This window comes from Mizuhopecten yessoensis, unplaced genomic scaffold, assembly GCF_002113885.1.
Source record: "Mizuhopecten yessoensis strain PY_sf001 unplaced genomic scaffold, ASM211388v2 scaffold11101, whole genome shotgun sequence".
Classification (NCBI taxonomy): Eukaryota; Metazoa; Mollusca; class Bivalvia; order Pectinida; family Pectinidae; genus Mizuhopecten; species Mizuhopecten yessoensis.
In genome coordinates this window covers 1,506,836-1,524,604 of record NW_018408880.1, presented here as the reverse complement: position 1 = coordinate 1,524,604, position 17,769 = coordinate 1,506,836, and the positions used below count along the sequence as shown (strand labels likewise).

The window sequence follows — 17,769 nt, the reverse complement described above, 5'->3', positions numbered from 1 at the left end:
AAATCTATACAAATAATCACCGATTTTGTCGATAAGCACAGATTGGTATGCATACTGACATGGAAATGTAAGAACTTGTTCAATAGTAAACCGAATGTGTCGTATAAACTTTGGTAACAGGACGTTCACGAACAATCCAAATATTCCGCCTCGTCAACATACAGATCGAGCTCTCGCCAGTATGGGCGGGGCTAAATGACCGACTTTTGAGAGCTTCTTTCCGATTGGTCAGTCCGCTGCAGAATGACACGTCGCCAGTTCAGCTCACAAAGTACTTTCGTACAAGGAAATACAATGTTTCTAAGCATATTAGCGTAGTTTATTTGTAAAGGTGTGTTAGAATGGGGATAGTACGTTGTTTTTCGTGTCTATACTGGCGATTAGAACATGAAATTTGGTTTAAACTCTCGACCTATCGGTCTCGAGTTCAAACCCAAATTTCATGTTCTAATCGCCAGTATAGCCACTCAAAACAACGTACTATCCCCTAATTATACGTCGTCCCCTACACAATTATACCAGGTTCATTTTTGCCATATTCAATCACTTTAAACGATGTAACGTCCCGAATGTGTCGAGTTCGGACAGGACGTACAGTCGTCAAAAGAGTGAGAAATGAATTAATTGACATATAGGTATTGATAGTTTCTTTAAGGGCGCTCAAAATCGCTATCGCCAGACCAGACTTCGACAACACATCCCCGTATTTTATAGAGCAGCAGATAGCTTACAATAAACAGGTGATCGATCAGATTTGTGGAGCCTGCGATTATGGTCCATTTTGGCGGACTATATATGAGAGTGTACACTGCCTCTGTATATCGAAGAAGGTGTTTTATGACTATTAGTGTATACACAAGTCTAACAATGGGCGACGTTATAAAAAATATGAGAAGACATTTTCTACACTTTCAATGAAAAGCCAAAACTACACCAAAAGAGAAAGACTAAGGTTGGAAGAAAGATGGACATTTGACAAGTACCTAACGCAACGCTTTTCCCAGTCGTATATTCACTGTTGATGTTCTGTACAGCCTTCAGCATTTAATATCTTTAAACATGGAGATGATGACAATCAAAGAAAATGTCATAACAACTGCTTGGTGTCATCGATTGGTCTTTTGAGTAACTGGGCAAACACATGTTTCATTAACGACATTATTCAGTATGCTGTCAGTCAGAATTTACAAAAGAATTAAACATAATGAGTAATGAACAATATTAATGAATGTCGCACCAAGAAAGGCTGAAAGAACTAGATTTGCTCCGCTCCGAAATAAGAGGAAGTTTTTTTTATATATTTTTTTCCATATGGCTTCCTTTATCAGCCGCTTGAACAGATTATTCTCTCTGTCCAAAACTTTGGAGTTATCCTAGTCAATCACATGGTTTTTCTGTGTGGCATGGTCTGTGATTGCCGATTTGTTTATATGGGACTCCGACTCGTTCCTTTCTGTTCTGTTGAATTTCTACATTTCTGTATCTGTCCGGTGTTCACCATGGCTGACCCAAAACGCCTTCCAGTCTCTTCAATATACGACGCGTCGCAGTTTTTGTATAAGCATTCTGCGACGTTATATATAGGTGTTTTATCCTTAGGGTGTACTAGGATATTGCAAAACTTCTTGTGAGGCTTCATGGCTGTTGCTATGCCATGACCGCGGCATATCCTCTGGATGGTTTCGGATATACCCTTTATATACGGGATGACCAATACCTTCACGGTTCCGTCCTCTTTCATTACCAGTAGAGTGTCTAGGAAGGGCACTGTGCCGTTGGTTTCTTCCTCACATGTACATTTGATATGTTGTTAGTGGCATCAATGGTATTTATTTGTGTAGTCAAATCCTTCTGTGACCCCTTCTTGATTATCCCAAGTATGTCGTCAACATATCGCTTCCATAAGCTCGGCTTGCATTCTATGTGGGCAGTGGCTATTGCTTCTTGCTCCAGATGTTCCATGAACAAGTTGGCCACAATGGGAGACACTGGACTACCCATAGCAGTGCCGAAGCGTTGTTGAGAGATGTTGTTTTGGAAACTGAAATATGCTGTTGTCAGCACAAATTCCAGCAAATCTCCATGATGTCCTGAATCTGGAGGTTTGTGTTTTTGCGCCAGGATCTGTCTAATTCCAAGCGTTTCCGAATGATTATAAATGCATCGTCAATTGGTGTGTTGGTAAAAAGAGAGACAACATCATGTGAAATGAATTCTTCTCTGGATGGTTTCGAATATACCCTTTATATACGGGATGACCAATACCTTCACGGTTCCGTCTTCTTTCTTGAAATATGATGGTAGACATAGCTTCTGCTAGATGTTTTAAATTCTATAAATAGCCTTCCGTTTTACCCACTAGCGGTCCAGGAATGTCTGCTTATGATCTGGAAACATTGTAACCAATGGATCCAGTTAAGTCCACAATAGGCCTCAGTGGGTTTCCCTGCTTGTGGATCTTGGGTGTACAGTACATTCTAGGAGTGCTCTCTGCTGTGGGTACAGATATTTGTATTTGGTCCTCAGTTATCTTGCTCTCTTGTTTTAATTTTGACAGGATGGCTATGAGACGCCTTTTAAACTTTTGAGTTGGATTGGTCTGCAGCTGTAAATATGTCTTGTTGTCTTGTATCATTGTTGTGACCTTGGCCTCATAATCTTCGGTGTCCATGACCACTGTTGTCTTCCCCTTGTCAGCTGGTAGTATGGTTATGGATTTGTCCCTGCCTAATGTTTGGAGTGCGACCCGTTCTTCTTTCGTCCTATTACTTGTTGGTAATTTTGTAGATTTCAAAACCCCCGTCACCTGGGATCTCAGTTGGTCAGCTTCAGCATAGCTTAGTTTCTTACAGGCTATAACAAAATCATCAACTATAATCTTATCTGGAATGATGGCTTAGTTCATAACCTTAGCGAGTAACGTTTTCTCGTGGTGAGCTCCTTATTAGAGATGTTGACTACCCATTTTTTAGCATAGAATCATTCAGAGCTGCATTTGTTTTGTGTTGTGTTGTGTTGATTTCGCTACAAGACGGTTTAATTTAGTCAAGTGGCGTTGTTTAGTTGTGTCGAACCCTCGTTCATATATACGCTTCGTGTGTTTGTGTATATCCCTTCAGTGTCATTCGATAAGCGCTGGGTCAGTTTATCGGTGAGTACTGTTATGTCATGCTTGTATGAGTCTATTTTGTTGTTAACAACCCGTATTCTCTCTTTCAATAGATCTTTCTATACGTTATTAATGATATTTCTAGCATTTAGTGTGTTAAATGGGCACCTAATATTCAGACTTGAAGGTGTTATATACTTATAACATACCTACCAACCTGAAGAAAATGTTTAGAGATATGATGATAATTTGGACTCAAAAGAAAACAGGACAATGGGGCAAAATTTGAAGAAAATAAAAAAAAAACTCGTGCAAGGCTGCATGTAAAAAAATATCTTTTTTTTTGCACGCAAAAACAAAGAATGGAATAACCTCGTATTCAATGGATAAGTGATTTTGCCATAACGCCACTCGATAAGTAGTAGCATTAGTGAATACATTTTTACCAATCATCAATGATACAAAAATCTACATAAACCAGGGCAAGTTCGGCCATCTCTGATATTTTTGTTTTTGATTTATTATTTACATCTTTAAGGGTCTTAGCCGTTTAGTTGGCTGGGCATTTAACGAAAAAATTGCGAGGAAAACTCTAATGTAAAATTACTTAATAGGAGAAAATTACTTTTAAGAGGGGAGAAAGAAAAACATGATCTCGCTTATAGTTATGCGAACTTTTTGAAACGGAATTGTTACTTTTAATACAGTCAAACGTGTAACACACTGACAGCTTCAAATGATAATACATAAAAGCCAGGCCAATCATTTACTTCTATATTGCTGTACGATAAGAATTTATTGAAATATCAATTTAGGCCTGAACTGGTTCGGCCAATGATACCGTGGTGAGGTCGGCCCATGTAGTTAGCACATAAAACGTTATAAAATTGGCGGTAAAATCAGGGCCCGTATTCATGGAGTCGTTCTCATGCTTAAGTATGAAATCCATAGGCCATACAATGTCAAATATTTCTCATTGGTTTTAGTCTGACTTGCTTATTATTTCGAAATAATCAAGGTGAAGGAACAGTTAAGTTTGGTTGGGTTTGTGTTTTTTGTGTTCTACGTCCTATTAACATCTACGGTCATTTAAGTACCTTTCGGGTTTTGGTGGTAGAGGAAAGCCGGAGTTTCTGGAGAAAAATCACCGACCTGCGGCCAGTAAAACAACACATCAAATTAAATGCAGATATAATGGATGTCATGTATTTATTATTGTGTTTTATAAAATAATTTTATCTGTTTTAGTTTAACGCTTTCAAAAACAATCCACAAGTATTAATGAATTATTAATGATAGATATTATATGCATAATTGTTGCAGAAAAAGGAAGCAAGATGAAGTATATACTGGTTACTGACAAATAGAACAACATGATACAAATTGAGAGGAATGTAACGACTTCATAAAAATAAAGCAACATTGAAGAACAACATGTCAGAACGTCGGAAATTGCAATAATTTTTCAAAACATTTTTCCAGCACTTTTGATTTGTTTGAGGACGCCGTAGCTAAGATGTTAAATACTACAGACCGGATCACATCTATGCAAACCTTAGTGAATGTGATCAGTGCAGGCGCACGATCAGGTCGGCCATCGTCACGTGTAAAAAGAACAGCAAGACGAGTCTCCAATCGACTTTGGCCTAACGCAGTTATGCCCGTACGAATTGCTTGCTCGGGTTTCAGTTAGTTTATAATGTCTTATTATTTGTTATCTCCTTGGTTGACGTTGATGCTTAGTACTGAATTTGGTTTCGATTTTGACCATGTGTGTTGACGCTGTGTCATATTTGACTTCATAAAATTGAAGAATTGGTTTTAAATGCAATTGTTTGTATGCAACTCGACCCCTCCTGCTTTGATAGTTGTTTAGGCCAATTTAGATTTCAACCATTTTTGTCCCCTAAATTCACCAATGATTAATGGAAGGACGAAACAGCTGTATGGCGAAACCTTCCATAGAACGATACAGAGAATGAAATAAAAATGACGTATGAATTGGGAACATCTGTTTAACAATTGTTTGTATCTCACAAATTTCGAAAACAAATTTAGGTTGGATGCTACACTTTAGTTATGATTTACCAGGATTTTTTTCCAAATGATATCTCAAATGCGCACGATGGATGTTTCTAAAAGTGACTGCGCCTGCAAATTTTGTAACTTGAAAAAAAATGGAATCACAGGAGTTGAAATGGTTTGAACACTACCTCTCTGAAAGGAAACAATCAGTTGTACTTCTTCCGAAAGAGTTCTTAAAGCTGGAGTCCCACAGGGTTCAGTCTTAGGGCCACTTTTATTTCTCATATATATTAATGGTATTTCAGATTTCAGATAGCCAAATTGGAGCAAGTAATAAAATTCAAATGTTAATCTAAAAGTTGAACAAGGAGCCTTCAACTACCGATCGTGCAGAGGCTATTGAAAACATCCAGTGATTTAAACATATTTTACTGCAAATAAATACTTACAAAAGTTTTCACAATTTATCACAGTCCTTTTCTTCAAAAACATGAATATAAACAATAACTTGATGAGGTAATTTACGCAATATATATAAATTATGTTTGCATATGGAAATAGAAAATGAAAAGACGGATAGAGAAACGAAGTAAAGGATAGTAACACAGGTAGAGTCGGAGAAAAAAGAGTGATAGAGAAAGATGATCACATTCAGCCAAACCGGCTGCATTTGCTGATATATTTTGGACAGATTTTGCAATTGAGGTATTTTCATCATTGCTGAATTTAGGATCGCCATATAGGAGCAAGTTTAAAGTTAAATCATCAAGAAAAGGTTTTAGCTCTCTTATTAATATATTTCGATGCTGGGTGTATAGGGGACAGGTACAGAACAGAGGAAGTGATATGAGTCTTCATATGGATTACCGCATGCAAATCCAGCTGTATTAGATAAATTTGCTCTAAATAGGTCATAGTTAAGATAACTCGCACGGTTTCTCAAACGGCAATGAAGTATGTTTAATTTACGGGAACCCAATACCAGAAAGCATTTATTATGTATTGTACCTTTCGATTTTATATTTGTTTTAAATTAACTGAGAGAAGCCGAATTCCTTATAGATATATCTAGGTCGTTCAAAATTATTGTAGTTGATAGGGAAAAAAGAATTGCGCATAGTTTCAAGCCTAAAGTTTAGTTGTCTTAAATGTTGGGAATTTCTTAGGTTATAACGGGAATTACCCCATTGCTATCTGGTATGGTGTCACAAATATAATTTGGAGCTGTACCGTTTTTAATTGTAAGGAATAGGGATACTTTTCTGTTTTTCCTTCTATTACTTAGTGGAACCCAGCCAATTTCATTAAATATAAGTTCAATTTTTGTGTTTAGGGGTAGTCCTGTAACAATTCGTGCAGCGTCTATCTGAATATTTTCAAGTTTTGATGAATTAACTATTCGACAATTGTCCCAGACTTCACATGCATACTCTAATAAGGGTCGAATGTACGTTAAATATAGTTTTTCAATGTTATTTCTACTGAGTATCAATTTCATTTGAAGAAGGGTTGCTATATATTTTGCCACTTTTTTATAAGTTCCTCTTCATGTTTATTCCATTTGCCGTCGCTACTTAGTATAACTCCAATGTGTTTGTGGTTATCTGTTAAAAGGATCGTTAAAAATAACTTGGGGTTGAAAGGGTAGATTTGTATTAGAAACAATCATGATTTCGGGGTTTAGGATTAAAGGACATCAGCCAATTTTTCGACCATTTCTCTAGAATTTATTTACTTCACTTACAATATTTTCTAGGTTCGGTGATGAGTTTGAAAGCGACGTATCGTCAGCAAAAAGGCGAAATAATGAGTAGAGTTCGGTTGAAATGTCGTTAATATAATTCAACAAGAATAAAGGGCCTAACATTGAACCTTGAACACCGGCGTTAATATTTCTTACAGAAGAATGTGAATCATGAATAAAAACGGATTGCTTACGCTCAAAAAGATAGTTTGTTATCCAATTAAGGAGACTGCCTGAAATACCATGTTGATGAAGTTTGTATATAAGCTCTGTATTCCAAACTCGATCGAAGGCTTTTGAAAAATCACAAAAAGTAAAAGCTGTATGTTCATGGTTTTCTAATGCTAACTTCATAGAATGGTACATTTCAATGAGTTCATGCGTACAAGAAAGTTTGGGTAAGAATCCAGACTAAAGTTTGTAAGTAAGATTATTGGAGTTAAAAAAATTGTAAATATGTTTTTACTGTACGTTCAAATAATTTCCAACACAGCTAAATATTGATATTGGTCTATAATTCGAAACATAATGAGCGTCGCCAGACTTAAAGATCGGCATGACGTTTGCTAATTTCCATGTATCGGGATATATACCATTGAATAGGGAGTGATTAAAAATGAGGGAAATGATAATTTCATTTGCTACAAGTTTTAACATACGATGACGGATTCTGTCAGGCCCTGTTGCCTTATTTACATCTAGTACGTTAATAATATCAACTATTTCAGAAGGAATTATATGAATTTCGGACAAAAGAGAGTCTGTTCGTTTTTATAAAATGGGAATAGGTTTGTTTTGGTCTACTTCGGAATGCCTGGATATTGAAGAAAAATATTTGATCAAGAAGTTCACATTTATGGTTATTTTCATTCGTGAATTCGTTAGCATTGTCATCAAAAAGTGGTGATATTTCAGTAGATTTGCTTCCTTTCAGTACAAGCCTTAACAATTTCCAGTATGTTTTGGGGTTAGATTTATTTTTGACTATGATAGAGTCGACATTTTTGTAGAAAAGTTCTTTAGCTCGTTTTAACATATTATTTGTAATAGTATGAAGCCGCCAGAATTATTACAGGTTTGCCCAATTTTTACAAGTAAATCCGACTATAGCAAGAATTAAACTGGCATTCCTTAAAAGAAGGTAGGTTGTTCAATAAACTCAGTCTTCTTTATCAGGTTCAGTCAGGAAATTCACCAAACTCTCTTGTGGCCCTCTTCGTCCGAAAGTGGATGACTTGTCTGCCTATAATCTTAGAAATTGAGATGAATATCAAATTCCTCATTATCGTCTTAGTCTAACTATGTCTTCTTTTATACCTAATACCTGTAATTTATGGAATAACCTGTCTTTGGAAAAAAGAAATAGTACCACATTGAAACAGTTCAAAAGTTCTATCAAACCAAATAAAGTATCCCTATGAGAAAAAGTTTTTTTAAAGTGTATGGAGGAAGGAACATGAACATTTTACATTGTCGTATACGTTATTATTTTAGTAATCTTAATTATTATTATTATTATTTTCTTTATTTCCTCCAATTTGAAGATTACATTTAAACAGAATAATGCTCACATATCTACATTACAAAAAATCTTATCAAATACACATAAGCACCAAATAACATACATGACACATACATTCAATAAATATCATTAATAAGTGTATATATGATGAGGTAATACATACAAATATTAAACATTTATATTATTTTTAATTTTTATTTTGTTTATATTAATCTTTATCAGAGTGTGAGATTATATCTACACACTACCGGTAGTATAATGTGTGCATTGTTTTCGACAGCTGCTACTGATTTCAATCTTAATTCTGTCTAATACATTTAATTCGTCATTTGTTCCCCAATTAAAATATGAACTAATTCGTGATCTGTCAGAGAGTGTGTGTACGCACTCATTAGTATACCAGTGTCACTAATGTTTGCGATAGAGCGCCACAACTTGTCCAGTAGGTGTTCAGTATAACTACACTTTAATACAATATGAGTTAATCTATCTTGGTAAATAATATCACATCTATGACATAGCTTTTTGACTTTACCAGTACGAATATTAACTATTAATTTCGTAACATATAATATCGAATCTTAAAACTCCGGGAATTTTATTGCCAGTTTCCATAGTATTTGTTATTGCAATATATTATGAACCATTACAAATCTGTCAGAATCACTATCTTTTGGCATTCGTTCTTTCCATTCATGTTCGTCATTCAACAACACAGATTTATTCACATTTATTTTCCGTTGCCTTTTTAATGGGAACACACTCGTTCTAATATACTTGTTCAACATGTTATAATCATTTTATTGTGGGCATCAAAAAATAAAATGTTTTAATATTTAATATTGTATACCAGTATTACAATATAAAGCATTTTGTTTGGTGCTATTTTTAAAACTGTATTTTTATTTTATTGAGTTTTTCTTTCAGAAGACTCGATATATACAGAAACTCAAATCTGTTATACTTGTTATTCATTTTCATTCTACTGACGTCTGCCAAATAGGCGTCCCACATGTATTCGAATCCTCACGACCTAATGGAAGGTTCCTTTTGGAAACGTGCGTTTGCCTAAGATTACCATCACTAATGTGATTATTTTAACCATTTGCGTATTTTCGATATAGAATAGCGTTTGTTAGGGCTAAATACAGGTTTTTTGGACCTGTAAAACTACCCTGAAAGGAAGGGTCCTTCCACAATCTTTCTTATTCTACTTCCATGTTACTAGTAACGGGGTATTTCGTAAAACGTGCGGGGGCCTTTCTTATACTTTATGTTTTTTCGAATTTAATTTATACTTTTTTTTGTTTGTTACTTTTACAGGGATATGTCTAGTTACGACATCAATGACGAAATGTTCGTACTGGACCACGTAGTGGAGCCCGTCACACAGACGATCCAAGATGGCGGATTTCTATGGCAAACGAACAACGATGCAAAAGGAAACTGGCGCACACCTATCAATCAAATTACTCATGATAATGATTAACCTATCTAGAAGTGGGTGGAGCATAGGTGCTGTTTTACCCATATAAAACTGTATTTAAGACAGTTGTCTCATTGAGGTATGCGTGAATATGTAAAAGAAAACTGCAGGATTCAATTTCCTCGTTTTGAACAGTTGATTCAAGACTGAAAGGAATACTTTGTTGGTTTTGTATTATCTAACGAATTATTAAGAGTTTTTAATTTTTATATTCAGTATTTCAGTATCCGTCGAGAACGATGAAGAATCTAACGTTGATGAGAACTGTGCTTGTTTACTTGCTCTTGTGGCTTCATATAGGAACTACAATCGGTCAGCTACCAACACAATCTAGTCCGGCACTACGTCGTTTGCTTTCTCGACTCGTCACTGACGTCGATTCGCTGTTTAAAATCGTAAAACTTTTTAAATCGGTAAGTATTTATATTTTTATATATTTGGTTTGTTTGTGTTTTACGTCCTATTAACAGCTATGGTCATTTAAGGGCTTGGCCAGGTTTTGGTGGTGGAGGAAAGCCGGAGTTCTCGGAGAAAAAACACCGACCTATTGCCAGTACCTGGGGACTGCCCCACATAGGTTTCGAACCTGTGACCCAGTGGCGGAGGGCTAGTGGAAGCAGAATGTCAGACGCCTTATTTAAAGACAAATGCATTTCGTTATTAGGAATTTGTACTTATTGATACCGTCTCCCAACTTAATGCAAAGTAGTATTTTGTATCCATTAAGTGTTTTGATGTATTTTTGATTTAAACTATATTTATTCAAGTTGTTGAATACATGACATGAATAGTACAAATCAAATCAGCAAACATGATGAAGAAACAAGTACGGTGTTCTTATATAAATCATTATCATTTTTCTAACAAACAAGTGGCCTTATGCATAAGTTATTTTAGATAATATTTTCAGGTACCTGAAAACAAATGAAACAAAAAATACATTAATATTCCATAAAATAGTTAGTAATCATATCTTTATCAGAGGCTTCAGTTGACAATAATAGACAACATGTGTCGCAACTGAAAACAACAAACTTCCTCAAGCGCTCGCTTTGAACCTGTAAATGTTTTGTTGGTATGCATGTAGTGTTAACATCAATTATATATTTTCCCATTGTTCATGGTCATAGAAGCGACGTCATAGATCAGTACCTATCCCGATATTATCCTAATGTACTGTAAATAGGTCAAGATCTTAATGTCTAAATATAGCGGATCTTCAATGGTTTCATTTGAATGCTATGTAAATTTCATGAGTGGGGTAGAACGCTTCAATGTTTTCACGAGTGAGCAGGAAACCTGCATACCTGTGATTTAAAAGAACAATGTAATGCAGTATTCCACGTACATGTACAAAGCCTTCGAATTTGCATTTCGAGAGCGGAACTTTTGTATTTCGGTGCTGGCTAACCAAGAGTCACTCCATTGTCGAAGCGTTGAATTATTTTGAATGAGAAATATATCATAGTACTCATAACTGAGTCTGTTACCATGCAAAATAATAATGAATCGCTTGTTCGAATATTGGTATTATAAGTTTTCTCTGCTAAACATCAGAATGAATGACTCTTGACTGTTTGTTCAACTGTTCTGTCTTTATTAATTAAAGGAAACTTCTCTCAACTCCATTTCCCTTTTGAGTGATGCTATCCCACTGAATATACAGACTTTTCTGTCTCGATATTAACATGAATATCACTTTTCTTGAGAACTTTCAGAAATTAAAATAGATGCCTGACGTTTTTATTAGAAAAAATAGTTCAGATTTGGGTCTGCTTGTCAACTGTCTGCAGAAAAGTGTAAATTTATTGGCAATTAGTCTGCGCTGGTGTTCATTTCATAAACAACCTCTTGACTGATATTTGTGTCACCTCTCGTATTATTAATTGTGATCATTTATAATCGCCTGTCTATAAAATTAGCATTAATAACGTCATACACACGTACACATATATCCGTCCAACTGTCATCCACCTTTTGTTGAACAAGACATGGATATTCTGTTGTTTGTCATTTTCGGAGGGCTTTTCTGTGATTTGACTATTGCCAAATATAAGTTTTAATATCGATACAATACAAAATAAAACATTAAATATCAAAAATGAAAATAAATACTGTAAATCACTTATTTTCGCATGTGCTTACTCCCCGAATATGTCTGCAGGTTTTACTAAAATTCATAATTAAGAGGACGTTAATTCCATTCTGTTAGAAATCATTCGTGGAATTGATATTTACAGAAATTGAATTCGCGAATCGACGTGAAAATCAATGTCTCACGAAAATGAAATTATTTACAGTAACAAATATATTATTATAATTCTTGTTTTCAGTTGAATCATAACTCTGCATCATCGTCACGGACCAACCAAGACATCGTGCCTATAGACCAGATCATAGAGGAAGCTGAAGGTATTTATTATAGCCGCTGTCTGTCATACACGTGTCATGATGCAGTAATTTGTGACATCTCAATTATTTTTGAGATATGTCTTAAATAAATAGATACATCTCTTTCAGGTATAACATGTAAATGTAAATCACTTTTAGATGAATTTTTTATTAGGTTTTGACAAGCTATATTTTTCTTTGCAGATCCCGCAGCATCTATTAAGGCTGAACCGTCCTATATTGAGAAAGAAAATGCCTTCAAATTGGAAGGAGACATTATGATGACCGTGGATCAGTTTACAGACATGCAAACACATATGTAAGTTTTTTTCAGTAAGCATTTACAATTTCTTTGGGCCATGGTGGCTAAGTTGTTAAGGCGCCTGACCGTGTACGATCACTAGCCCTCCACCATTGTGAATTCGAAGCCTATTTGGAACAGTCGCCAGGTATTGTCTGCAGGTCGTTTGTTTTTCATCGGGTACTCCGGTTTGCCTCCATCACTCTGACCTGGCTCGTCAATAAATGACCACAGCTGTTTATAGGCCGTAAAGCACAAACAAAACAAAATGCTTGGTATCCTCCAAATGCAATACAAGGGAAACGTATTTTAAGAATAACATATTACTAGTATTAAGTAAGCTGACCACTATGTTCCAACTGTGAAAACACTACCTTTGCTGTTCGAAGAACCTTACGAACTGGCTTTATTAAAGAGAAAGAACTAAATAAAGTATAAATGGTATATCAATATACCAATATACCAGTACAGCATAGCATCATGTTATATTTTGAACATTATCGTACATCAACAACCTTGTAAATTACATCCAAGTACATTCAATTTAGGTCTATCCCCTGCATGCATAATTCCAAATGTATATATCCATGTACTATGAACCATTTGCCAGGAACTGTACAACATAAGGATTTTCTAAACACTAATATTCGTCGTCCTCTACACAATTATACCATGTACATTTTTGCCATATGCAATCATTATAAACGATGTAGCGTCCCCGTGTTTTATAGAGCAGTAGATAGCTTACAATAAACAGGTGACCGATCAGATTTGTAGAGAGTGTACACTGCCTCTATATATCGAAGAATGAGTTTAGGACTATTAGTGTATACACAAGTCTAACAATGGGCGACGTTATAGAAAATACGAGAAGAGGTTTTCCACACCTTTCAATGAGAATCCAAAACAACACCTAAAGAAAAAGACTAAGGTTAGAAGAAAGATGGACATTTGACAAGTACCTAACGCAACGCTTGTCCCAGTGGTATATTCACTGTTGATGATCTATACAGCCTTCAGCATTTAATAACTTTAAACATGGAGATGATGACAATCAAAGAAAATGTCATAACAACTGCTTGGTGTCATCGATTGGTCTTTTGAGTAACTGGTCAAAAATGTTGTTATATATGTACAGAAATGACTTGATTCAGCTACGCTTTGTTTAATACTTGGTCATAGATGTGCGAGAGTCTTTGATCCCTCTAGTCTCGATTTATTTATCTGGGACTCCGACTGCTTCCTTTCTGATCTGGTGAATCTGTCCGGTGTTCACCAAGTCGGACCCCAAAACGCCTTCTAGTCTCTCCAATGTACGGCGTGTCGCAGTTTTTGCATTCGATTTTGTATACGCATTCTGCGACGTTTTATTAAGGTGTTTTATACTTAGGGTAAACTAGGATATTGCGAAGCGTCTTGTGGGGCTTCATGGCTGTTGCTACGCCATGACCGCGACATATCCTCTGGATGGTTTCGAATATACCATTTATATACGTGATGACCAATACCTTCACGGTTCCGTCTTCTTTCTTGAATCATTATGGTACACATAGCTTCTGCTAGATGTTTTAAATTCTTTACATGGTCTTCCGTTTTACCCACTAGCGGTCCAAGAATGTCTGCTAATTATCTGGAAACATTGTAACCAATTGATCCAGTTAAGTCCACAATAGGCCACAGTGGGTTTCCCTGCTTATGGATCTCGGTTGTACATTACATTCTAGAAGTGTTCTCTGCTGTGGGATACATATATCTGTATTGGCCTTCGTTGATCTTGCTCTCTTGTTTTAAATTTGACAGGATGGCTATGAGACGCCTTTTAAACTTTTGAGCTGGATTGGTCTGCAGCTGTTAATATGTTATCATTGTTGTGACCTTGGCCTCATAATCTTCGGTGTCCATGACAACTGTTGCCTTCCCCTTACCAGCTGGTAGTATGGTAATGGATTTGTCTCTGCCTACTGTTTGGAGTGTGCCCCGTTCTTCTTTCGTCATATTATTTGTTGGTATTTTCGAGGATTTTAAAACCCCCGTCACCAGGGACCTCAGTTGGTCAGAATCAGCATAGCTTAGTTTCTTACATGCCTGTTCTGTGGCTATAACAAAATCATCAACTGGGATTTTATCTGGAACGATGGCATAGTTCATACCCTTAGCGAGTAACGTTTTCTCGTGGCGAGCTCCTCATTAGAGAAGTGACTACCCTTTTGTTTAGCATAGAATCCTTCAGAGCTGCATTTGTGTTGTGTTGTGTTGATTTCGCTACAAGACGGTTTAATTTAGTCAAGTGGCGTTGTTTAGTTGTTTCGAACGCTCGTTCATATCCCCTACAGTGTCACTCGATAGAGAGAATACGGGTTGTTAACAACAAAATAGACTCATTTAATAGATCTTTCTGTGCTTTTTTGATGATATTTCTAGCATCTAGTGTGTTAAATGGGCACCTTATATTCAGACTTGAAGGTGTTATATACTTACAACATACTTACCAACCTGAAGAAAATGTTTAGAGATATGATAATATTTTGGACTCATACAAAATATGACAACGGGGCAAATTTGAAGAAAACAAAGAAAACTCGTGCAAGGCTGCATGTCAGTATACATTCCTTTTTTGCACGCAAAAACAAAGAATGGAATAACCTCGTATTAAATAGATAAGTGATTTCGCCATAAGGACACTCGATCAGAGGTAGTCTTAGCTTGTAGAGTTCAGTGGTTTATGTCCTTGCAGAAGCCAAAATCATATGACGACCACCGATAGCCGAGAAAAGATAGAGGCCAACTGTTTCAATGGGGGTTATGGTTCCATGTCCGTTTGGCAGAGGATACAAGAGATAATCTGGATCATACAGGAGGATTCTTTCGTAGCCGCATAGTACATACAACATGTTTTTATATATCCCCGGGCCTGTACGGAGACCAAAGTAACCTTAGCACTTTCTAGAGAAATAAGGACATGCAATTTCGCTCATGTTGCTTCCAGTACTAACCGAATATGCCTGAATAAGGACAGTGGAAATGCATTTTCTATATTTTGGAGGGGCCGTTGATTCTGGCATGTTTGTAAACGATTGAGAACCAAATTAGACAATGTTTTAAGAATTTCGTACATCTACTTTATTCTAAATGCATAGTTGCACAATTTAGCTTTTGATATAGTAAAATGAAAAGTGCCCAAGAAGCTACTGGTCTTTCAAGAAGGCGGAAACATGGGTGCACAGGTTCAAAGGCCCATTTCACGTTAGCCTGGATCTGCGTTAAGTTACATCCAACATACACAAATAATACAATGTTTGTGGCTTTGTAATTTTAAATCTTCTATCCAGTTAACGGTATTGCAAACAATGCGCGTGACATTAGGTAATAGAATATTAACATTTGTTTTAGAAGAGGCACATCCATATCAAAACCAGTAGACCTCTTTATGATAAATTCCTTTACGTCCATACAATGTCAAATATTTCTCATTGGTTTTAGTCTGCCTTGCTTATTATTTCGAAATAATCAAGGTGAAAGCAACAGTAAAGTTCGGTTTGGTTTGGGTTTTTGGTGTTCTACGTCCTATTAACATCTACGGTCATTTAAGTACCTTTCGGGTTTTGGTGGTAGAAAAAATCCGGAGTTTCTGGAGAAAAATCACCTACCTGCAGCCAGTACAACAATACATTAAATTAAATGAAGATACAATGGATGTCATGTATTTATTATTGTGTTTTATAAAATAATTTTATCTGTTTTAATTTAACGCTTTCAAAAACAATCTACAAATATTAATAAATTATTTATGAAAGATATTATATGCATCATTGTTGCAGAAAAAGGAAGCAAGATGAAGTTTATACTGGTTACAGACAAACAGAACAACATGATACAAATTGAGAAGATTGTAACGTCTTCATAAAAATTAAACATTATTGAAGAACATGTCAGATCGTCGGAAATTGCAATATTTTTTCTAAAACATTTTTTCAGCTCTTTTGATTTGCTTGAGGACGCCGTAGCTATGATGTTAAATACTACAGACCGGATCACATCTGTGCAAACCTTAATGAATGAGATCAGTGCAGGCGCACGATCAGGTCGGCCATCGTCACGTGTAAAAAGAGCAGCCAGACGAGACCCCAATCGACTTTGGCCTGACGCAGTTATGCCCGTACGAATTGCAAGCTCGGGTTTTAGTAAGTTTATAATGTCTTATCTTTTTATTTCCTTGGTTGACGTTGATGCTTTGCACTGAATTTGGTTTCGATTTTGACCATGTGCGTTGACGCTGTGTCTTATTTGACTTCATAAAATAGAAGTATTGGTTTTAAATACAGTTTAATCGGTTTTGTTTTGTATGCACCTCGACCCCCTCCTGTTTTGATAGGTGTTTAGGCCAATTTAGATTTCAACCATTTGTGTCTCCTAAATTCACCAATGATTGATGGAAGGACGAAACAGCTGGATGGCGAAACCTTCCATAGAACGATACAGAGAGTGAAATAAAAATGACGTATGAATTGGGATCATCTGTTTAACATTTATTTTGTGTCTCACAAATTTCAAAAACAAATTCAGGTTGGATGGTACACTGTGGTTTTGATTTACTAGGATTATTTTCCAAATGCTCTCCAATTAAATTTGTTACTCGTTTAAGTAGTTCAATACATTGTAAGTTTGATGATAATACATATAAAATTATCCATTGAACAATTTTAAGCAAAACGTTCTATGAACCTTAGTAAATTTGTTGAAGAGTTAAAATCGTTTATTAACCTGGAAATGTTTTAGTAATGTTTAAGAACATATCAAACAAAACACACCATTTGGAAAATTTCGCCTGAACAACTTATTAAGCAAACAATGATAGAGACTGATAGTTATGTTTCATTATAGGCGCCTTTGACAGATGGACCATCCAGCGAGCCATGATGAGGATCTCGGAACAAACCTGTATATGCTTCCGGATTATTGACAACGAAGTCGCTGACAGTGGTATACCGCACGTGCAGATCGTCGATGGATCCGGGTAGGTATAGCTGACGGTGATGTCAGTCTAACCCATTCACCCCTAAAGTCACAGTTGAACTAACTGAATCAAAGAATGAGCAAGTCCAGTTCAAAACTATAGGGATGAATTAGTTGACGACTGTCACTTCCAGTAACAACAAGTGAAAATATGTTTATTAAAATCGAAATATTTGTT

The 17,769-nt window shown here is 36.0% G+C and overlaps 1 protein-coding gene across 1 annotated transcript in view; it reads left to right on the top strand.

Annotated features, from left to right (window-relative positions):
• LOC110465798 (zinc metalloproteinase nas-13-like) overlaps nucleotides 1-17,769 on the top strand; it is a 37,352-nt gene that overhangs the window by 14,859 nt on the left and 4,724 nt on the right. Inside the window, exons 3-7 of the mRNA XM_021521892.1 lie at nucleotides 9,724-10,299; nucleotides 12,220-12,298; nucleotides 12,482-12,596; nucleotides 16,554-16,759; nucleotides 17,460-17,592. Coding sequence (XP_021377567.1) covers nucleotides 10,126-10,299; nucleotides 12,220-12,298; nucleotides 12,482-12,596; nucleotides 16,554-16,759; nucleotides 17,460-17,592 — 707 coding nt within the window. The 5' untranslated portion in view covers nucleotides 9,724-10,125. The remainder of the gene's footprint in view (nucleotides 1-9,723; nucleotides 10,300-12,219; nucleotides 12,299-12,481; nucleotides 12,597-16,553; nucleotides 16,760-17,459; nucleotides 17,593-17,769) is intronic.